The 24,055-nt window shown below is 34.4% G+C and overlaps 1 protein-coding gene and 1 non-coding gene across 5 annotated transcripts; both read right to left on the reverse strand.

The window, feature by feature from the left end:
* Positions 1–1,651: 1,651 nt before the first annotated feature.
* PDCL2 (phosducin like 2) lies at positions 1,652–23,863 on the reverse strand. Of its 4 annotated transcripts, none has more exons than XM_074275462.1 (6): positions 23,555–23,863; positions 11,596–11,716; positions 9,029–9,119; positions 7,211–7,354; positions 4,860–5,068; positions 1,652–1,847 (listed from the first exon to the last, which is right to left on the reverse strand). In XM_074275462.1, the coding sequence occupies exons 2-6, from the start codon at positions 11,636–11,638 to the stop codon at positions 1,690–1,692; spliced, it is 645 nt and encodes a 214-aa protein (XP_074131563.1). In that variant the 5' UTR covers positions 11,639–11,716; positions 23,555–23,863; the 3' UTR covers positions 1,652–1,689. The 4 variants fall into 4 exon arrangements, with proteins under 4 accessions (XP_074131563.1, XP_074131564.1, XP_074131562.1 ...); XM_074275463.1 differs by having other exon boundaries at positions 23,588–23,817; XM_074275461.1 differs by having other exon boundaries at positions 23,488–23,811.
* Positions 9,201–9,309, reverse strand: LOC141548138 (U6 spliceosomal RNA). The gene has a single exon (XR_012483826.1). It is a non-coding gene; the product is annotated as a U6 spliceosomal RNA (small nuclear RNA).
* Positions 23,864–24,055: the final 192 nt, after the last annotated feature.

Raw genomic sequence — 24,055 nt, forward strand, 5'->3', positions numbered from 1 at the left:
TGGTCTTTGAAGTACTTATTTGTTGTATAATGATCTTTTGTGGATCTAATATGTGTATATAGAGAAAAAATTTGCAAATCCAGGAAGACTAAAAATATAAGAGCTAGAAAAAAATAGTCCTCAGAAACTTCTGCCATGGGAATTCATAGTAACAAGAATAAAGTGATAAAGAATAAAGCAGTATGGCTACCTTCACAGTCACCAGCATGATTGACCATTTTGGGTTTTAACATTTCCACATATTTCCATAAATATTTTTTCTTGTTACAAAAGCTTCATTTTTGATATAACTTTTTCTCATAACCACTGAGTTTTTCCCAATGGAAATATTCCAATTCTCTTGAACATAAAAATTATTTCCCATAGATACATTCGGCCTAATTTCTGATATCATCCAATATATAATCACAGTACCATGATGCCTTTTCTACAGATAATTAGTGAATCCAATTAATACTGTGGATTCTTGTGATGGTATATCTTAGATTCCATCTTCCTACTATTTTATAGTCACCACACCAATAACTGCCATAGTACTGCCAACAGAAAAGTTTTAACTCTATTGCAGAGCTTTGCAATAGGTCCAAAGAAAATTTCACTTTGAAACAGTGCTAAAGACCTTAATAAAGTCAGATTTAATTATATTTCTGCTTATTCCATGGGAATTATAATCAATGAGACAGTTCAGCCTTATCAGTACTCTTCCATCTGGGGTCAAGGATGATGGTTGTAATAGTGATTGATTAGAGCACTATGGGAAATCTCATTTTCACCTTTTATTATGTCTATCCTTGCAACAAAATTTCCTATACTGTGTAATTTGAACCAAATTATTAACGGATCATCCAAAAGTTAATTATCTGAGAGTGTGAGGAACTTGGTATAACTCCTTAGAACAATTGGGAAAAGAAAAAATATGACAAAGGCAAATGTCAGGTAATCAAGATAAATATCATAAATTAATGAAAATGTAGAATGTCTAACATTTTTGAGCAACCTATAGACATGAATGATTGAGAGGGAAAAAAAGCACCAAAATTTAATTGATACAGTGGATAAGAGTTCAAGTCCAGCCTCAAATACTTACTAGCTGTGTGACTCTGGACAAGTCACTTAACCCATTTGCTTCAGTTCCCTCATCAGCAAAATGTGCTGGAAAAAAGGATATAGCAAACCACTCCAATATTTTTGCCCAAAAAAATCCCAAATGGGGTCATGAAAAGTCATATATAACTGAAACGAATGAACAAATGCAGGTCAGGGAGAAATGTTTTAGTTAAGAAAATCACAGAGAAAGCGATCAGAGGCACAAGAGAATAGATCAATATACCCTTTCTAAGTAGCAACAATAGTATTGATTTGATGTTTCAGAGCTGGAATTGGGAGGGAAGGAAAAAGCAAGAGAGATAAGAAAAAAAGTTGTGTGATTGGACTGTGGGCCATATGAAGAACTAGCCATTTAGGGCTGTACAAACCCAGGGGATGACCTCTGGGATATGGTTTCTGGTCAATAAGGTGGTGTGGCAGTGACCATATTAAAAAGATAGCCAAGTTGGAAAGCTATAATCAGTTCTACTGTCAATATGAATTTTAAAACAAATTTATTTCCATTGTTTAGATTATTGATTTATAAAGACACTAGTAAACATAATTGGGCAAAAACTGTGGAAAGCCATTTATTATATATTTCTAAGGACATTTAGTCTCATCACTGTCACTGCCTGAACTATTGTCATAAATAGAAGTGTTTCTAATGGAAGATATCATCATGTCTACAATCTGCTTCTTAGGATTTTCTTCCAAGTCTGTTTGTATGGCTCCAACTTCTGCTAGTTTCCATTCAAGTTCTGTAATAAGAAATGGAACAATATTAATCATCAAGCATATTTTGATCTAGACAAAAAATTCAGTAAGATGACAAAGTAAATTTACATGGTACAGAAAGTTCAAAATTAAAATAGGAGGTTATAGTTAAGGAAGGCATAATTTTAAATGCAATTTGAAAAAAGCATGAAAAGCAAATGGATTTACTATAAAATGAAGGCATCTAATCTTTCTGGATTTATTTTTTGTGACAGTCCTGATTTTAAGGGAGATTTCAATAACACTTTGCAGGAAGAATATTCTTTTGAAATGATGTAGCTTGATTATGAGAGTGACAGCCACTATACTTTGACCTTTATTAGAACAGGCCAGGTAGAAGTCTGTCTTATAAATGGAATCCTGGGTCATGAGGCTGATAGTTCAGTTTTATGTGCCTTGCTCTAATTAGAATGTGGACTGTTTCCCCACTTAATCTCCTTTAAAAATATAAGAATCTGGGTTTTCTGTTAAAAAAAAAAACCCTCAAGTCCCCTGTAAGCTTTCAAAGATATTAAACAAAAAACATTGTTTATTTAACACAGAAAAGATTCTTATACGTGCCCTTAGCCAAACAATGGAGAATCCCTTTTAAGGATGCCCCTCCTTCTCTATAGAGAAGTTTGGGCTATAGTCCTCAAAATTCTCAGCATCATTTAGTAAAGTGCCTGCTTCATAACTAGTGGATCCCAAAGCTGATGCAGTAATTTTGGAGTAGGCTTCTTCTTCCAGATGGATGAGGGAGAGAAAGGTAGTTCCCTTACTTCATCTTGCTTAGCCTGATCCAAAAACTTTGCACAACTCCTTCCCCCTAATTTATTATCAAGATTGAGCACTAATAGATGCTCCCAAACTATTTTTAGAATGAGCATTTCCAAAAAGAGTTCAAATCTACAGGACAACTTAAAATACAGTAATTCCAGATGGTTAACAAAAAGTGACTCCTTAATATTCCATTGTAGGACAAAGGAAAAATCTTGTGATAAATCAGAAACTGAAAAATTTTACATACTAAAATCCCAGCAGAACTATAATTAGGCTATAATATAATACATAGGAAATTTAAGTTGAAAATACTAGAGAAATCAAATATTTAGTTTCCTGAGGTCAGGTGTGTTGGATAATTTTATCAATCTAATATTAAAATACAAAATAACATATTTCAAAAGTATGATTGGAAAACTTTGGTTTTGATCTGCTAAGCCTAATAATAATAATACTCCTTTTTCATATTTCTAAGTCAAGGAATGGTACAGGTCCAGGTCAGAATTTTTCAGAGTGCAGAAAAGTACCATGGGGAAGGTATGGAGTCTTAGCTCCTTCTAGAATAGAAAAGTTTAGATTTCTCCAGATAAGTATGGGTACTGCCAAAAGTGGTATAATGCTTTGATATGGAGGTTATAACTGACAAACAACATAAGAGTAGATTCTCTTGATTTCTCTTCTCCTAAATGTAAGATAGAAGTATTCTTTCTGTGTTCCTCTTTATCCTCTGGCTAGGTATCAGAAAGTGATGACAGATGATGCTGGAGAAGGGTGCACTTAAGGTAAGATAATAAAAATCCCACATCCTGAGTTTTTGCTTCTTCATTCATGGACACTACCGGAACCACAAACCACTCATCTATCTAGTGGGTACTCTTTTGCAAATTCAAAGGTGGAACAGCCATGAGGAACAAAAAAAACTTAAAAAGTGATTATTTCCTAGAATCATTGGTTCAAAAATAGCCTTTCTAGTTTCTGGAGGTTTTCTTGGGTTCAGGAAATCAGAGTAAATGTTTAATTATTCATTGCTTTGTTATTACTACATATATATATATATATATATATACATGTATATATATATATATAATTATTCATTCTATGTTAAAGAATAAATGCCACACATAGTATTTTAAAATATTTGTCTACTTCTTTGGAAAGTTAATTCCATTATGACAAGATCACGAGACTAAGGCTCACTGAGACATAGTGAATTTTTAAAAAGTGGGAAGTGTAGTCAGTAGAGTGAGCTGAAAAACAGGTTTCTGGACAAATCCACAAATCCATGCACCTGTTGAACTGGTGCTGGCTTTCAAAAACAGGCTGTCAGTAGTCATAGTAGTCACACTATCTGAGCCCCACAGAAAGCTCTGAACCTATTAAACATTTCTGTCCACTGCAGATGTGCTAAACCTCTGAGCAATGCAAGGAGTCCTTATTAAGTACTTACTATGTGCCAGGCTCTGTGCTAAGTATCCTAGGGAAACTAATACAAGCAAAAATAAAGTCCCTACCGTCAAGGAACTTACATTCTAAAGGTGGGGGGTGGAGATGTGCAAAAAGAACCTGAAAAGTATTATGAAGGACATGCCTTTGACAATGATGTCTAAGTCTAGAAAAGAAAAAAACAAAAAAAACAAAAAAAACAAAAACAAAAAACAAAAAAAGGAAGGAAATGAAGCTGAGTTGGCTTGGCTTCCTTTCCAAAATGAAGGCCTTGGGAGGAACTCTTCAATGGGAGAAGAAGCTCAACAAGCATGCCCCAGTTGCCAAGGGAAATTCTAGGATTAGACCACAGCTGAGTCATTATCTCAAAGTCCAGAAAGTCAGAAGCAGAATCAGGAAGGAAAAATTAATGAGCACAGATCTGTTCCCTCTTTAAAATATTTTCCTTTTTCTTCCTTTCCCAAGAAGATTGTTTCAAAGTTATTTCCAAGACAAACATGGAACTCTCTGGTTTAATAAACAAAGTGGGTGGCTAGCATCCACTTAGCAGGTGAAATACTAGAAAGCTATCAATCTTGTTACAATTACCAAAGGATCAAAGTTGCTGAAGAACAACAAGAAATCTAGTATTTCTATGGATGACTTGAATTCTCAAAGTAACAGAGAACGTCATCAAAGACCTATGGAAGTGGACTTGTGTTACAGTGAGAGGCAGCTAGAAAAAATGTTCCAAATGCCATTTTCTATATATTTTTATAAATTTCCTTTAAAATAACCCAAGACAAAATTACCTTCTAACTTCAGATTTACTCCTCCACATTCAAAAATTCCGATGAATTTTCTTTGTATCTGGCCGTTTTTATATACAAACAGTGTGGGTAAACATCTGTCATGGTAGTGTTGAATACAGCTATTCACAAGAGCCTTAAGAAATTTGACTTCTGGAAACTTTCTTGCTAGAACACTTAGATGCTGATTAAGCATTAAACACATTCGGTTGCTAAAAGAAGGAGAAATATACTTATGTTGATTTTCAAAAAATAGTATCTAAAATAGTATCTGAAAAAATTATTAGAGCTTTATCATGGCACAAATATATCATATTGTCTTTCATTTCTGTTCAAATGACATGATTTTAGACTAGATAATTTAGATATTTAACTTATAATTTAATATATAATAATTCAAAAGTCATTAGTGTTATCTTGGGATTGGATTCCTGATCAGAATAAACCAGGGTAGCTTAAACTTCACAGCAGTTAACTCTGGCCTGAGATGGTTTATAATTTGGAAAGGATCTCAAAGATAGATAGAGCATTGATTGTTCTGATGTATTCTAGGGAATCTTAAGTGATTTTGATGCCTGGAAGGAACTTTTAATCATTTTTGAAAAGGAGAAAATAGGGAATGACAGGTGAAAAGGAAATAAATCTATTTCCTCCATTGTCCTCTGGACTTTCCACACTGGACTCATGTCTAGGATGAAACAATTGAGAAAAACAAGATCAAAATCCATTCAGATAAGCTGTCTTGGAGATAAACATAGGAGGATGTTATATACTACCCATAAAGGGAATAATCTGCATGAAATTACTCTCAGTGAAGACACTTTTGGGACAAAAAAGGAAGCTCTGCTATGAGTAACTCTAGGATAAGTAGGTACTGATCCTCTTAATTTAATCAAAATCATTTTAGCACTTAAAATATATAGTACCTAAGGATGATATTTTAGCTCATTTTACAAAAAGATAACCTAGATAACCTATATATGCATGCAAGTTTATTTTTTAATATTGTGTCATTACTTTTGATAATCATCTCTTATAAATTCTAATTGCGAAGGCTTTGGAGCAATTCTTTTTGTAATAGCAAGGAATTGGAAATTGAATGAATGCCCATCAATTCTGCTGAATAAGTCATGGTATATAAATGTAATGGAATATTATTGTTCTAAGAAATGTGTGAACAGGATGATTTCAGAAAGGCCTGGAGAGACTAAAATGAACTGATGCTGAGTGAAGTGAGCCGAACCAAGAGAACATTGTACACAGCAACAAGATTGTGTGATGATCAACTATGATGGACTTGTTTCTTTTCAACAATGAGGTGATTCAAAGAAATTCTAATAGGCTTGTGATGGAGAGAGCCATCAGCACACAGAAAGAGAACTATAGAGACTGAATATGGATCATAACATAGTATTTTCACCTCATTTTTGTTGTTGCTGTTGTTTGTTTACATGTTTTTTTCTTTTTGACAAGTTTTCTCGCATTGTATAATGAATATGGAAATATTTTTAGAAGAATTGCACATGTTTAACTCATTGGATTGCTTGCTGTCTAGGGAAAGGAATGGGGGGGCAGAGAGGGAGAAAAATTTGCAAAGGTAAATGTTGAAAATCATCTTTGCATGTATTTAGTAAAATGAAAAACTATTAAAAATCTTAAAAAAAACATCATAAGTTGAGTAAACTCTTCCAATAAAGACCAATTATATGTTTATGTATTTCATAAAAAGTATTCATAGCTTGTATAATTTTAAAAAGAAACTAAAAATATTAACAAATAAATTAAACTCTGGATTAAGAGCAAATATATATGGGAAAAATCCCAAGAATTTAAGAATTTATTAAAGACGATGTAACTATTAAACTACCAGAAAGCAAAAAACAACAAAAAATCAAGATAAAATACTAGTAATGTTAAGTATTTAAAAGCTTCAAATATGTGCTTCAAAATATGCATTCTTTCTAGAAATAAAATCAATTGAAAAACCTGCAAACTTAACAAAAATAACTTTTCCTGAATATATTTTTAAAAAAATTTTTGTAAATCCTAAGAACTAAATAAATAATAGTTATAGTATATATTCTTTTTTAAATTTTAAAATATTATGTACAAAAGTAACATTTTAAAGCAAAGAGATGTAGTTGTCCAAAGAAATAACTAGATTAATTTAATGTTTTACTCCTTCATAAAGCAAAAAATCAAAAGAAAAACAAATAGATGATTATTATAGGCATTTTCTTGAATACTGCTCAGAGTATATTTACTTGAATTTAAAAACACGAGTAATTTTAAAAGCATAATTTAAAAACACAAATTAACATTTTGAAGAAATACAATAGAAATACAAGAAATACCTTGTTCTATATAAGTGGATTATAACCCAGACATCTTTTTCTGCATTTGTAACTTCTTTCACGTATTGGTCACCAGAAATTTCTCTTAGTTCCCCAAACTTCTGTGTTTTCTGTAATGCTTTCCATTCTTGCAAACGCTTTTGTCTAATTAAAGAAATGAAATTCTCAAAAGATGGTTGTGATAATCCTTTTGGCATAATTTTATGGACCCTAAATGTTTATGTGAGGCATTATAAAAATGATTTTATATAGTTATTATTTAAAAAAAACTGAGAAATAAGATTGGATTCTAACTTTCTGTTATAAATTTCTCTTTTGACATTTTTGTCATGCTTGTGCTTATTATCAAATACAGGAAAAGTTCTATGTTTCTGTACAAATTGTACAAAACCAAACATTTTTAATCAACACTCATTTATTAGGGTGTTGATTGATGAAACAGGATTTCCCTCAAGGTGTTAAATGGGAGAGACAAGAAGTACATATAAAAATATATTAAATATTTATAAAGTTATTGATTGGAGGGTAAGGTGGGAGAGAGGAGCCAGCATCTGGGTGAATCGGAAATAGTTTCTGGGAAAACATGTCTTTTCTCAAGACTTCATCCAGCCTAGGTCTTTTGCTCTGACATGCTTGGAGAGCTTATGACCTATCTTAATATCTATCTTCTCTGCCACAACTCAATCCTATCTTTATTACTAAAGGTGTGTAAGAATGACCCATTTGCTGGAATGGAGGCAGTCTAACTAGTGGGATAAGCTACAGACATCTCCTAAGTCTTCTTGGAATATCAGTACATAATTTACTGCAGTGTCACTATGGTTCAAAGAACTTTTTCGTATTAGTCTAAGCTCTATGACACTGAGTGACCTGAGGTCTTATTTCTCACTTTCCCCTCAAATTAACCTCCTTTGGGAGGTTTTCAGTTTCTGTTGAGAATTTTACTATCTTTTTAATCATAGCAATCTCGGCATCATCCTCAACTTCCTACTTTTGTTCATCGCATAAATCCACTTTGCCATATTTTATTATCCAAACCATCACGTCTCTTGCCCTTCCCTGTTCTTTTTCTCTCAAATTATATGCTATCACCCTAGTTCAGGTACTCACTGCTGGACTACTGCAATTGCCTTCTAAATGGTCACTCTCTATATCAGACTATCATTTGTCTGACCACATCTTTCCCTACTCAATCAACTCAAACATCCCTATTTCCTTTAACATCAAATATAAGCTCCTGTTTGCCATTTAAAGTTTTCACAATCTGATACCAAGCAACCTCTCCAGACCAACTATATGTCATTGCCCTTTCCTACATTATAATCTTGCCAAACTGGATTCTTACTGCTTTTAATCCTTGCTAATTCAATATTGCTTCTTTCCCTTTGCAGTGGATTATTTTTCCCTATTCTTGGACTGCATGGTCTCTTTAACTTGAGATCTCTTTCTCAGAATTCCCAATTTCCTTCAAGACTCAGCTCTAGAACAATCTTCTTTGTGAGGTTTTTTACTCCTGGTGACTTTTGTATATACACATATGTACTTATGTGTATATAGTATTATAAATCATGTTATAAATTATATGTAAATATATTTATTTTATAAATATAAATATTTACATATATATACATGTATATACACATGTATACACACACACACACACACATATATATACACACACATATGTTGAGGAGAGGAACTGTTTCACTTTTGTCCTTGCCTCCTCAGCCCCTGAGTGTTATACTGTTATAGTTCTCATGTACTGGCTCCCTCAAAACCCAAATAACATAAGGGATATTAATAGACACTTTACTGTACCTATATGATTCCATAGCCCTCATATCTTCATCATCAAAATCATCTTCAGCTTCTTTCAACTGGTTAAGGGTCATGCTTTCATATGGTTTAGCTAAAAAACAATAACCATTAAATCTGTTTAATTCATGGAAAGCACTTAAGAGGCAGAGAAAGATACAAACATAATTCAAATGATCACTTCCTTCACTTTACGAATTTGCATGTCATCTTTGCACAGGGGCCATGCTAATCTCCTCTGTATCATTCCATTTTTAGTATATGTGTGGCTGAAGCGAGCACATGATCCCTGCCTTCATGAAACTTAGCAGGCACATACCACAGAAAAATAAACAAAGGTACAGAACACATTTACAGTAATTTCACCGTATAGGATATTATAAAAGAATAGGAGTTAAAAGTTAGTTGGTGAAGCTGAAGGAATGAAAAATAATTTCCAATTAGAGATGTAGTTGGATCACAGAAGGATGATTGGAGGAAGTGACATGTCAATTAGGACTTAAAAGGATGGGTAAGATTTTATGAGACAGAAAGGGAAGGGAAGAAGTTTTGTGATACAGAAAATGGACAAATGCAGAGTACAGAAGATTAAATTGAAAGATGATAAGAAGTCTGATTTGGTTAATTCAAGGAAGGGGGGATGTGAGATACAATTAGAAAGATAGGTTTTAAAAAAGTATTTGAATGCAAAGTTAAGCGTTTTTGAGCCAATGAGAAGTTTTAAGTAGAGAAATAGCATAAGATCTACGTATAAAGAAGGTTAATATAGCAAATGTATGAAGGATAGATTGCAGGAAAGAAGAAACCAGGACTAAGGAAACTGATTAGAAGACAATTTTAGTGGTCAAACATTATTACCAAGAAAATTTGTATTAAGAATGATAGCTTGGGAAATAGAAAAGAAAAAAAAAAGAGAACCAATACATAGGATCAATAGGACTTTCTTTACTCATTAGCTATTGGGAGTTGGAAGAATAGGAACAGTCATACATTATATCTAGTTTCAATGTTGTCATTAACAATAATAAGAGAATTAAGAAGAAAGGATTGGTTTGGAAGGAAAAAAAAAACATGTTCTGGTTTTGAGACACATTTAGTGTGAATCTTGAACCTTTGGGTAGAAATACCCCGTAAACTGTTGGGAATGGCAATTTGGAGCTAAGGTAAGGCTGGAGTAATATAGTGAGTTATCTGTGTGAAGATGAATCTTTAAAAGACATGATATTAAAAGAGAGGTCCAGAGGATTTACTAGCAAAATAAAAATACCAGAACCTTGGGAAACATCCACTTTAAGTCCATTTAGGACTCAATAAGTGAGAGAAAAGAAAGTCACTACAGGTAGAACCAGCAGAATATGAAAGTAAAGAAGAAAGAAGAAATTGTTTCTATGTAGCTAGAGCTTTAAAAAAAATCCCACCAAAAACAAACCTGACTGAGGGAAGGTTTTGATTTTGAGTAAGTTGAAAGAATAGTCAGATGGAAGTTAAATTAATAGAAACAGAAGAAGTAATGAGTTAAGAAAGCATGCAAGTTACTTTTTCCCTGGTGATGATAAATGGAACTCCATGGAATAACAGAATGAAGATAAGATTACTGTTTTACTTCATAGTATTATTTTTAAGTAGTGGGGAAAACAGCATGTTTGAAGATGTGACAGAACTAATGGAAAAATAGGATATACAATAATTCCTGAGGAAAGGATGATTGATAGAACAAAGACTTAAGAAAAGTCAGGAATCAAAGTTAGAGAGGCAGAAGCTAGTCTTGGGAATGAGTAGGAACAACTCTTATTCTTATGTAGCACAATCATTCGTAGTTCAATATATTATAAAATTATAACTATTTCACTTTTTTTCTTTGTATTTGAAAATATCTAGACAAAATTAAATCAGAAACATTCTGAAGGTTAGAACTTCACTTATTGAAGAGTCTGTTCAACACTTAATTATCCTTAGCCCTCAAAAAATGTATAACTGAAATGTTGCATCTAAGAGATGAATTTTCAACTTAGTGAGTGGCAATGTAGTAAACCACAGGTCAGTGTTTCCTAAACCAACTTAGTTATAGGAGATTTTTACACTTGAAAAACATTAATGGAATACATAAAGGTTGGTTTAGAGAATAGGGAATGCTTTTGGGTTAAAGGGATGCTGTGTAAATTTAGGTGCAAATTATTGAAAAGAATAAAAAAAATGAAAAATAGAACATATAATGATCATTAGACCTCATTCCATTAACATGTTTTTTTTCATAAAGTTATTATTACATCATTTGAAATGTCCCACAAGTTCCAAATGTCCCACTTGAGAAACAGTATCTCATGGGATTATCAGATGAAGAAGTAATGTGATGAAGAAGAAAGTCTTTGGACTAATTGTCCAAAGACCCTAATCTTTGTTTTGTCCCTAATTTGCTGTGTAATCCTAAACAAATAACTGCATCCCTCTGTGAATCTGATTCCTCTGAGATAAAAATAAGGAGATTGAACCAGATAATTTCTAGATTCTTTTTCACCATTTGTGATTTATTACTCCTATGGTACAATGTTACTAAAGATCTATAATCTTACCTGTTGTTTCTTTCTGCAAATGTAAAACCAAATCGTCAGCCATATCTTTTTTTACTTCTTTCGGAGGAAGAATTCCAAAATCTCTCAATATGTCATTCCACTCAGTATCTTCATTTGGATCCTATTTTGCAAAAGAAGGAAAACAAATAAAGCTATTGTCTTAGACCAGGTGAATCATGGCCTCAAATGCAAATTCAGGATCAGAAGAGACAATAAAGCAAATAATACTTATTTTAAAAACAAACAAACTTATTTTCACTAAATAGGAAAATTCCATAACACTATACAATTAATATTCAGCAAGAGCATCTGGGTGCAATTCTCTGAGTCTCTATATGTGGGGACATAAAGTGAAAAAGAGTAGGAATATACAGTTTATTCGATTCAAATTGTCACTCTCCCTATTCAGCTTTAATTTACCTAAGATTATCCTCAAAGGCATGTAAGGCCATCCCACTTTTCTTGCTCCTAATGGCTTCCCCCACCAAGACTTTAGATTTATACAACAATTGGTACTATACTTTTTCAGAAATAATAGAATCTAGTTTATAAGGGAAGACTCACTAGTATTTTATTCTTTATCTGTCCTTTATCTGTTTATAATTTTAAATGGCAACCTGAAATTAAGGAAGTAAGGGATAGTTCACCTACTGTCAAATCCACCCATTTCCTAGTCCTGTACCATGATTCAGCTCTCAGAATCTTTCCAAACAGGTATAGAGGTCAGAGGAGTCTCAGGGAAGTAATAAAGATTAGTTCTGGTATTTTTGGGCATATTTTAGCTTAGAGGTAGCTCACTGTATTTCAGGGTGAGGAAATGCCATCTAATCTTGGAGAAAAAGAATTTTTGTTTTGCACAGGATAAAGAGCAATGCATCTAGACAAAAGTACTGAAAATTGGTTTTAAAGGCTGAGGATGGGGTTCTTCTTAGCATTCACATTTTTTGGACTAAATAATGAAAATTTTTTAAAAAGAGTTTTAAGTGTAATTAAAAAATAGTTTTAAGAATAAGAAAACAAAATTTTATTATTTATTGCATATAAGAAATACAATCTTAAAAAGCAAAGTTTTATCTTAGAAACAGAAACAGGAAAAATATGGAACTGAACAAATTGTTGGAGAAACTAAAGCTAAAAGACTTGTTATAATGACTACTAAATGGGATTGCAAAAAATATATACATTTTTCAGCACAACATAGAATTTTTTAAAAATTGTGTGTTGTGGTGCAAAGACATCATGAACATTAAATATAAAATAACAGAAATAGTATAATTTGCCCAGCACCAATCAGGCCATGTTTAAAGTGATATTTCAGTTCACATCTTCCAGATTTTTGGTCCATGTTTCTAACCTCTGTGATATCTGTCAAACATTATTGGAAAGGTCTCTATTGTTTCTATCTAATCCTTAAAATGATATAAATTATCATATTAAGGAATAGTTCATTTATTTATTCCAATAATTTGTAATATTTAAAAATAAGCTTTTATTTTTAACTTTTGTTTTTATATTGCTGAATCAATCACTGTATTTTCTTCTTCCTCTGTTAAAAAGCTATTTTTAAAACAAAGATTTTTTTAAAGACGAAAAGGAGAAGAAAATCAGAAAAACCAATGAACACATTAGGAAAAATCTGACAATATAAAAAATGTTCCACATTCATGGAGTTCTCCCCTCCAAAAGAGAAAAGGTATTTTTTTCATATCTCTTCTTTTAGGCAGTTAAAAAAAACCAATTTTGTACCATTGATTTTCTATTGTTTGTGGTTGCTGTTCTTTTTATTTTCTGAATTTGCTAGGAATGAAATAAAACCTAAGGATTGCTCTGATTTGCATTTTTCTTGGTAAGGGGCTTGGAACATTCTTTTATGTAGTTGTTAGTATTTTCCAATTCCTCTTTGAAAACTATTTGTTCACATCCTTTGCCCACTTATCTATTTTGGTATTTTTGCTTAAATATAATTAAATTGGGGGTGTTTATTAGGTCAAAAGCTTTTATGGTATCTTTGGCATCTTTTGATAAAATCATGTGATTGCTTTTCTTAGGGAAAGGGAAAGATAATGGAATAAACATTTATCTAGCATCTACTACACGCCAGTAAAGTACAAAACAAAAAAAGTACTTTACTATGTGAATACATTAAAAAGCATTAAAAGTCCAATTTTATTACTGGTATTCTACAATTTGTAAACAGCCAAACTAATAAACATTCCATTTATACAAGAAGCTGCTTGCATGTTATCATTTATATAGAAGCTGTTCATTTAGATTGTTAGTCTTTTGATTTTATTTTAATGTTTCTTATTGTTTCCCTGGAATCATTAATCAAGGATTAACGTTGGTTCAAGGAATCTACTACTTGGGTGAAATTTTTTTAACTTTTGTGCAAAACTCCTCATTTTCTTTCCAAGGCTTTGCTCTATGGCAATAAAAAGAGAACAGGTCAAAAAACTAATGCAACTAAAAAAATAAATTTGAAAACTCCAATTTCATACAGTGTAGATGTACATTTCATAATTCCTTTCTTTAGTGCTTTAGACTTTAGAGTCTACAATAGACAGTATTTGAGGAGGACAGTATTGCCTATTTATCCCTGTTCTGATCCAAGAGACTAAGACAGAATTCCACTTTAGGTCAGAGGAACAATACTGAGGCTTTGGTCTGAGGCCAGGGCTCTCCAGGATAAGAATAGCATATGTGGCCATATTTTGAGCCCAGATCCACTTCTGTTCTACATTTGCTGTTTGAACACTTGACTATGAGCCAAATCTGATAGAAAGATGATCTCCTTTTCTTTCTCTTTAATTTCCCAATCTGGCACTCTTGATTGTTAGAGTAGCTGTGGGAAGAATCAGGCCTTCTCCTTCTTCTACCATCTTTGTTAGTCTTCTAATTTATATTGGAATTATTATTCTTTGAATCTTTGATAAACTGTATCTAAAAATTTATCTGATCCTAAGTCTCTACTTTGTCTCTACCCTGGGAATTTATTTATGTCTTGTTCAATTTGGCTCATTTAAATTTTCTATTTCTTGTTATGTTAATTTGAATGTTTTATATTTTAAAAATAATTTCATTGACATTATCATTTTTGACATATGACTGTATAAGGTAACATTTTACTATTTTCCTTTATTTCCTTTACATTTATAAAAAAAACTTTAAAAAACTTATATGGTCATTTGGTTTCCTTTTCCTTTTAACTCAGATCATCTTTTTTTTTTTAAATTCCAAACTTTATATATCAATTCAATGGTACTTTTTTGTTTTCAATTTGATTAATCTCTTCTTTGATTTTTAAATTTTTCTTATTTTTGAATTTACTTGGTGTTTTTTAATTTCTTTCTTATTTATTTTTTAGTTGCATGTCTTGTTCATTAATCTGTTCTCTTTTTTATCCCTTCAGGGTTGCTTCCACTGAATCCAAAGTTTTTGTACATTGACCAGTTGTTGACATTTTCTCTAATGAAATTTTCTGCTGTTTCTATGAGTTGTTCTTTGACTCCCACAATTCTTTAGGATTAAAGATTTAGGAATAAATCTTTAGGATTTATTCTCCTTTCTTTAATTTCCCTTTATTAATTACAACTTTATTATGTTGTGGTTAATAAAAGATGCATTTAATATTTTTGCCTTTTTTCATTTAGGTTTTATACCCCAAACCATAGTCAATTTTCATAAAGTTGTAAGAAACAGTTAATATATATATATATATATATATATATATATATATATATATATATACATACTCCTTTTTATTCTCATTCAGCAATCAATAGTGAACTATCATATTTAGATTTTATAGAATTCTATTCAGATCTTAAATTTCTTTTTTTCTTTGCTACATTTATCTAGGTCTGAAAGAGAATATCTTGAGAGTCAAATATTACAGTTGCTTTGTAATTCAATTAATTTTTCCTTTAAGTATGTAGATTCTATGTCCCTGACTTCCTTCAAGACAGCTCAAATTTCACTTTTTGTAAGAGGCCTTTCCTGGTCATCTACCCATCCCAACAGCCTTTTTTTATTTCAGCCTTTTTAGCTCTGAGACTGCCTCCCATCTACACTGTATGTATTTCAGATATATCTAGTTTTTTATATGTTGGTTTTTTTTTTCCATTTGAATGTGGCAAATTCAAGGCAAAGACTGCTTTTACCTTTCTCTTTATCCTCACAGCTAAGCAGAGTACCTGATATTAAATAAGTGATTCATCAAATTTTTTGTTTGATTGACTGAAATATGAAAACCAGAAGAAAGGGCAGGTAAGATGAGAAAGATGAGTTCCATTTGTACACGTTGAATGTGAGTTATCAGAGAGGTGAAGATACGTTCAGTAGGTTTTTAGGAGCTCCGGGGAAAGATCAGCATTGGATAACATATAGAATTGAGTGTCATTTGCAAGCTGAAGCTTTGGTTATACATGAAATTACAAATGGTTGATAATTTAGAATATAACTTGGAGAGCTGGAAGAGGAAGATGAACTGATGAATGGTTACACAGGTGAAGGAAAAGCCAAAGCCAGGAGTGACCTCTGTCACAGAAGTTGGAAGAAAAAAAAAAAAAAAAAAAAAGAAATTAGATATAGTGGTCAACATTGTTAAAACAGAAAAAAGGTCAAGGAAGTTGTTGACTGGGAAAAGACCACTGGAGTTTTCATTTTCAAGAGGTCACTGGAAATCTTGGAGTAAAGAGTTTCAGCAGTGTTAAGTTTGAAAATGGAAAATCATTTCATTGAATTTTGTATCATGTCACATTTCAATTTATTTGTTGTTAAAACTTATGTTAATGACATTTCTTTCACCAAAAAAAACTTTTTTCCAAATAAAAGTTGACCCAACATTTCTCACTCCGTTCTCTCTTCTGCTCTCAGTTTATTAAACATTAACTTAGTAACAACTCAGATTTTTTTCTTTCTGAATATTTACAAATCTTACTGACTCCATTCTAGTCATCCTCTTCATTGCCCTCCCTGCAATTCCTCTGAGCTCTGATACGTAAACTTTTACTGCATCCTCACGTCATATCCTTTTTTAGAGATTTCCAGATCAGGCTGTCTCTCCTCAATCACCTTCCAAAACTTCCTCCCACAGGAACATCTGAACTCTTCCCCTAGGTCCTTTGGCTCTAAAAATTGATCTTTACCTTCTCTTGCTCACAACCAAGCCTGTAAGTCATTGCCTAGGAATCTCTAAACCATGATCTACCTCACTGCTTTTTAGCTTCTCTTTAAATGTCCTTTTTACATTAGAATGTAAACCCTTTAAAGGGAGAAAGCAGTCTTGTTTGCTTTCACTGAACAGAAAAAATAATCATCAGGCTCTTGAGATTTCTTTTATACAAATACACATTTATGTTTCTTATATATACATCTATGAGATTGGTCAGGCAAACAAGAAACATCATCTAGAATGCTTAGAGCATTGCTATTTTAAAGGCTGAAAGAACTGAGGTAAAAAAGGAGAGTTAGGAACTGTTAAGTCATATAAAGATAAGATGGGGACTTTTCCTTCTGGGGTAAAACTTCCAAAATGGCAACTCATGGTTTAATCTGAGAGCTGTTTTCTCATGAACACCATAACTATAGTTGTTGACTCTTCTCCTAGGTCAGTATGTAAGGCAATTCAAACTTTTTAGTCTTACTGTTCCTTTTTATTCTTAAAAATTATTTAGGTTCCTTCAAAGTGCTTTTGTTTATGTGAGCTATATCCACCAATATTTATCACATGAGACGTTTAAATTATTATTATAAAAAAGTTTTGATTTCATGGACTCCTTGAAAGTACTGTTTACAGACCTCCCACAAAAGCACTGTTTTCCATCAAAGTAAACAAAGAATAAAGGAGGAACATGGAGACAAGATTTTACAGTGATCTCTCCTGGATTTCCCAAGATTATTCAGATATTCCCAAAATACAAAAGGATTAACTCCCCCCCCTTACCTTTCCCCCCCACACACACACACATTTACACTGGTAGGGAGAAATTAGAGGTCAAAAGCCATGAAAAAATGTCATCATATTGCATCTCCCAGTGACAATCATTAGTCTAAGAACCATAATTAATTATAAAAATTATGTCTTTATGCTGTCTAAGAGGAAGCATGGGATTGTAGAGAACCAGTTTTACATTGAGGAAGACCTGGGTCAAATCTTACTTTGGCAAATGTTATGTCCATGGGCGATTTGCTTAAATCATCACTGTCTTTTTTTTTTCTCCTGAAATCAATATTACATTCTTGTCACTGTCTACTTATCCTTTACCTTCCCCTTTTCATGGATAATGGAACTTGCTACTAGGGCATCAGAATGGACCCTTTAACTCAACCCAGCTAGATCTGTTTTTAATTTAAATAGAAAGTAAACAATAAAAACAGAAAACTCTGGACTGGACATCTATCCTCTCAAATAGAAGTGCAGGAGAGAGGCACTTCACCATTCAGATGAATTCTTGGTTAGGAGGAAGTTCTTCCCTATTCAGATATATACCATACACAAGTCTCTCATCTGTCTAAGTGGACAAAGTTATCAACTTCCATAGTCAAAACCAGTCACACTCAATAGTAGCTATTGCTAACAGTCCCCTTTCATCTTCCTAAATCTCTCCTCCCTCTCCTAAATTACAAACAAAAATGTCCCAATCCTATGTCTTCCCATATATCCAAGGGTCTGTCTCCAACCATAAAAAGAATCAATGCTGAGACTATCAAGACAAAACTATGTTTCCAAAAACAAGAGCTAGGTTCTGAGAACCTTCCTTCCCTGCCTACAGAGAATATTTTGCTACCTACCTCCCTCAAGTTTGGAAATTTCTAGTCCCTTGCAAAATCTGATTGTGGATCATTATTAGATTTGTACATCACAGCATCAACAAAAATATCCACAGTGTACAAGGATGACTAGCCCAGCCTTCTGGATAATCATCACCGATTCATACACAGCTATATTATTACAGATAGAAACATAGCTGTATCTCAACACGCGTAATAAGTACACTATGGTTTAAAGCAGTGATATAAAATTCAAAAAGAGCTAGGGACCATCAAACCATACATAAGTATCTCTACAGGCTGCACATTGACTTATTCTTAAAATATAATATTCACTATGTTTGTATTTTTTATTTATTTTGTTAACTGTTTCCCAATTACATTTTAATTTGGCTTGGCTTGCACTCAAAGCTGTGTTTGATTTCTTTAGTACAAAACTTCAACTGACAGACTAATTCAGTATCTACATGTTTAAATTGATTGTAGTTCATAAAAATGTATCGGCATAATCACTGAACACAAGCAAAGATGCACAACAGAAAACAAAAAGTAAAACAACACCAGTAGCCCTACAAAATAAATGAACAGAAAAAGCAACAAAAGTACACATAAACAAGTAGCAAAACCATGCATATTAACAGACTAATGTGTGCTGATACATGTTATAGACAATATGTGCATGATACTAACACAAGAGAGCATTCACTCTCTCTTGAAGTTATTTTATGTTACTTTGTAAAGACCTTGTATTTATTTGTGTACATATTGCATTCCCTTCCAAAAGAGTATAAGCTCCCTGAAGGTAAGAACTATTTCAACTGTATCTTTGACATCTAGTACAGTGACTTGCACATAATATATACTTTAAAGTCTGTTGAACTGCTCTGACCAAAATAACCCAAATGTGGTCTTCCCAAAGCAGAGTACAGGGGGAATGATCTCTTATTCTGATGTAATCTAAGATCACACTAATTTTTGTGGCCATCAAGTCAATGTTGTCTCCTACCTTTTTTTGTGTAACTTGCTTTTATGTGACTTTAATGTGACTTGTTCCTACTAAATTTCATCTTACCAGATTTATTTCAATATTTTAGGCCTATTGATATAATTCTAAATTCTTATTCTCTTTCAAATTGTTACCTATTTTTTCCAGCTTTGTAGCAGCTACAAATCCACTGTCTCGAATTCATCAGAGTCACAGGGATTAAAACAATATATAGTTAATTTTATAGTTACAAATTTTGGATTAAATTTTCACTTAAATGTGCTTCTAGAATTTAATTTCATCACCCAGGAAATTTACAAAGATGAGGAGAGATGGGAATGAACAGTCATTGGGGGAACTTGTGAAAAGAGAGGCACACTAATGCATTGTTGGTGGAGCTATGAATTGGAGGTCAATTGTGGAAAGCAATTTTTAACTATGCAAAAAAAATGTCAGTGGCTAAAATGTTCATACCCTTTCTCCTAGATATTCACTCCACTCCTAGTTATAAAGAAACTTAATTTTTTTAAAAGAAGGCAGGAAAGAAGGAGGAAAGAAGGAAGAAATATTCTATAAGCACCAAGATATTTAATGAACCAATTTTTTATATGTGGTAGAAAGTGCCTAGAAACAAATTGGCATCCATTGATTGGAGAATATCTAAACAAATTGTGGTAATGAATATAATGGAATGTAGCAGTATTGGAAAAAAGATGAGCTTGATAAATATAGAGAAACATGAAAGATAATATTAAGAATTTGAGAGCCACATGTTCAGAATTCTTTGGTATAAAGTACCAAATACAATACAAAATAAAGTAAATAGAACCAAAAAAACAACAATATACAATGATTACAAAACAAATGAATTAATGTTCTAACATTACAAGAAATAATTTTGATCCCAAAGAACTATGACAAGATACTTTTCTCTTCACACTCCTTGAGGAAGAGAGATCACAAATGTTTCACATGACAAATAATGACAGGTATTTTTTTTAATCTATTGATTGATTTTGTTGTTTTTTCCCCTCTTAAAAAATCTTTTTAAAAAACAACTCTCTTAGGGGAGAGCTAATGGAGAAATCTAGTCAATGTAAAAATGAAACTAAACATTTTTGAACAGTAAATATGCCTCCAAAGTGGTATTCTTTAACTAAAATATCTTTATAGGGGCCTCCATACTAGACAAATTTTCCCAAGTGATAAAAACAAACTTTGCTACATTCATAACAATACAAAATTCATATCCTTGGGGGTCCCCATCTAACTTATTTTTAATACATCTAATAGTATAGACCTCTAGATTCACTAATGTTAGTTTGAAGTCTTCAACACCTCACACAGCTTCATTGGATAAGCACAATCAAGATAAGGATGAATAGGGAGTACTTTGGAATGAAATATTAAGATCAAACTAAACCTGTGAGCAATCCCCACATAGAAGGCTTTGTAAAAATTGGCAAAAATAAATACAACACTCTTAGCTGGTGGCTTCCATTTTGTTTTCCCCCCTCTATATTCCGTAGTAAATAGATGGCTAAATCTTAATAAATCTAAAATAATAAAATGGTGTCTTTAGCAACACATTTAGAGTTCTCAAATAGCTTTTTTATCACGAATTTTGTCCTCTTGCTTGATTCTACCCAAGTCCCTTTAACATCCTATTCTAAAAATTGGTTCACCCTTTTCCAACATTATTCATCTATCCTGCCTAAAAGCAAATAAAAGGCACGGTTAATTCTTTTCAAAGAAAATCCAGTACAGTAGCAAGAGAACTGGATACAGCCAAAGAACTTGGGCTAGAATCCTAGTCCCTATTTACTAGGGACTAGGCTTGGGCAAGTTATTTAACCATGTATAAAGCTGCACTAAACAGTTGACTCCAAAGTCCCTTTCAACTCTACATTTTATTTTCCTTGTAATAAACTATTATTTCAATCACTTGAAAAGAGCTGAACAAACAGAAGCATGGCACCAAACAATCCCTTGGGGTTACCTGTGCTTTCCTCAAAATTAAGGAATGGTAGCATATTTCAATGCCAACCTTCTACAGGATCCATTCTATTCCCTTTTCGGTTCTAGCACAATTATAAAATTACGGTATAAAACTTACTCGGATAGGGGCAGCTAGGTGGTGCAGTGGTTAAGAGCACCAGCCCTGAAATCAGGAGGATCTGAGTTCAAATTTGATTCCCACACTTAACTGTGAGACCCTGGGCAAATGGTTTAACTCCAATTGCATGGGGGTGGAGGGAGAACTTGGTTAGCAATTTTTAAGATAAAGAAGCCCGGCCGTTCTAGAATCTTTGCAAATAAAATCATGGGAATAAGAGACCTTGAGACCTTAGAGATTATCTAGTTAAAGATACTTATTCTTTGCTGATTAGACGTTAGAAAATGGATATTTTGCTCTAGTAAAATAGTTCCAAGTATATAGATAGCACTCTAGAAAGTCTGGGTCAGGCCAATTCAGGGCAAAGAATCTTCTACTCGAGGAACGTGATTTTCTTCGGGGTTTGAGAGCAGGGAATAGTCTCCACTCAGGCTCCCACCCCGTCCTTGGAGTCGGCAAAGACTCGCCAGTTCCACCCCACTCTGACCCCAAGTCAAAGGGGATGAGAGAAAGCGCGGATCTGGCTCTGACTCGCTCTGGCTGGGAAGTAGGCGTTTCTAAAACCTTAAAGCTCGATAGGAGTGTGACTTATTAATGCCAAGGAGCAGAAGCTCCCATTAACTGGGGGATGCAATTGTGGATGGTACTTTCCCCGGCCTCTGGGCTGAATCACTACAGTAATCCTCGAAATACACGAGGATCAAAGGCTCTTAGCTTTAAAGCTACAAGGGGTCTCAGAGGCCATTTAACTTCAGATGGGGAACCCGAGGTCCAGAGAAGTTAACTGCTTTGCCTAGGACCACACAGCAAGTTAAGTGGCTCCGCTGATACGAGCCAGTCCTCTAACTGGAATCGCTCCTTTTGGGCCCAGTGACAAACTCCGGAATCGGACTTGCTCGCCGTGCGCCCCTCTCCGCTGCCACTCGTCCCAGCTAATCCAAGAATCTCTAATCGAGTGCCCGCTCCCCGTAAGTCACCTGCATGATGTACTGGCCCCCCTCCTCAGGCTACGTGAAGGAGGGGGCAGCGACGCCTCGCCGGGGCTCGGAGCGGGGCTAGGGCAGCTCCGGGCAGCTCGGAAGCCCTGAGCCCCTGTTGGCCTCCGCCGCCGCCGCACTGGGAGCGCACGGCCCCGGCGCGCTTGGCGCTTTCCAACAGTTTGGAGTGGCCGCGCACGCTCCCTCAGGGGTTCGGCCAAGCGCAGGCCCAAGCTGCTTTCGAACCCTTCCTCGCGCCGCCTTCCCGGAGCCCGGCCCAGTCGGGCGGGCCGGCCAGTACACGGAGACCTCGAGCTCCGCCGGGGTGCTGCCGTTGCCGGGTAACCGGAAAGCTTGGAGAGGAGGGTCCTCGTTGTACGAGAACGCACAAACCCAGACTTCCTAGTTCCAGGCGCAAGGTTACGGAGAGGGAGAGACTCTCCTCATCATTCCTGGTCCTCTCTACTATCCCAAGCCCCGACTTTGTAATAAAACGAAATATTAAAGCAAAAGGAGGGGGTGTCTTATCGGCTGACCTTGGGGAGGCAGAAGTGCTTCATTCTCGTCCAATCTGGACCCAAACTTTCAATCATAAACGGGGTTGTGTCAGAGAATTACGGAAATTACGGAAATCCACCACTGTGGACCCCAAACTCTGGGTCGTGACCCCGTATTCGGAGTCGCGTAACTGCATGTGCTGGGGAGGGTCGCGAATTTAGGATTATCAGTACGTGGTTTGTATGCCCATTGTATACCATATACTCAGGGTCGCGTAAAAATTTCTCCGGGTGAAAAGGGGTCTCGAGTGGGTTAAGTTTAGGAGACCCTGGCTTAACCAACATGGGGAGCTTCTTCCCGGAGGACAATCTGTCAGTGACTGGATGATGAAAAGAACTAGTAGCTGCCTGAGGTGCTCTGACTGGGAATTTGAACTCAAGTCTTCCTCATCTTGACTTTTACTTCATTACGCTTCTGCGGTCAATTACTGTCTACACCAAATCCCTCCACCCTGTAGCGAAAGAAGAGCTAGGATAGTCCCTCACCATTAACCTGAAAATACGACAGTTTTATACCACAGTAACCTATAGACACTAAAGCTTCATTCACCACCTCCCAAATAGAGCCAACGGGTTCACTGCGCACGCATCCTTATCGTTATCATGAGGGTCGAGCATCTCTGTATGTTCCTAATTCTCCCGACGTCTATAATTTCATGGGTATTGACACTTCCTCCTCCGAAGCAGATCACAGCCTTTCTGACATCCTTTTCCTGCGGCCGTTTGGAAAAGGAGCCTTCTTAAACTTCGTTAAACCGTTCCGAGGCCCTCAGATGTCCATCTCCCATGTTGCTGTATCTATCTAATTTAGTCCACTCTTGGGCCCTAATTCTAAGTCGCACCTGCACCGGAACTGCAGCCCGAGATTGCACTAAGCTGATCCAGCATTCTTCTATTTTTTTTAAAATTTTTTTTTTAATTTTATAATTATAATTTTTTTGGCAGTACATATGCATGGGTAATTTTTTTTTTTTTTTACAACATTATCCATTGTACTCACTTCTTTTCCAGATTTTCCCCTTCCTTCCTCTACTCCCTCCCCTAGATGACAGGC

The sequence above is a fragment of the Sminthopsis crassicaudata genome, chromosome 6 (genome assembly GCF_048593235.1).
Source record: "Sminthopsis crassicaudata isolate SCR6 chromosome 6, ASM4859323v1, whole genome shotgun sequence".
Taxonomy (NCBI): Eukaryota; Metazoa; Chordata; class Mammalia; order Dasyuromorphia; family Dasyuridae; genus Sminthopsis; species Sminthopsis crassicaudata.

What these genes read in the sequence shown, in the direction of transcription:
- PDCL2 (XM_074275460.1), bottom strand. An exon ending in ATCCACTTATATAGAACAAG is followed by an intron (nt 5,069 to 7,210) that starts GTATTTCTTGTA and finishes TCCTTCTTTTAG; the next exon opens with CAACCGAATGTGTTTAATGC. An exon ending in AGTAAATCTGAAGTTAGAAG is followed by an intron (nt 1,848 to 4,859) that starts GTAATTTTGTCT and finishes TTCTTATTACAG; the next exon opens with AACTTGAATGGAAACTAGCA.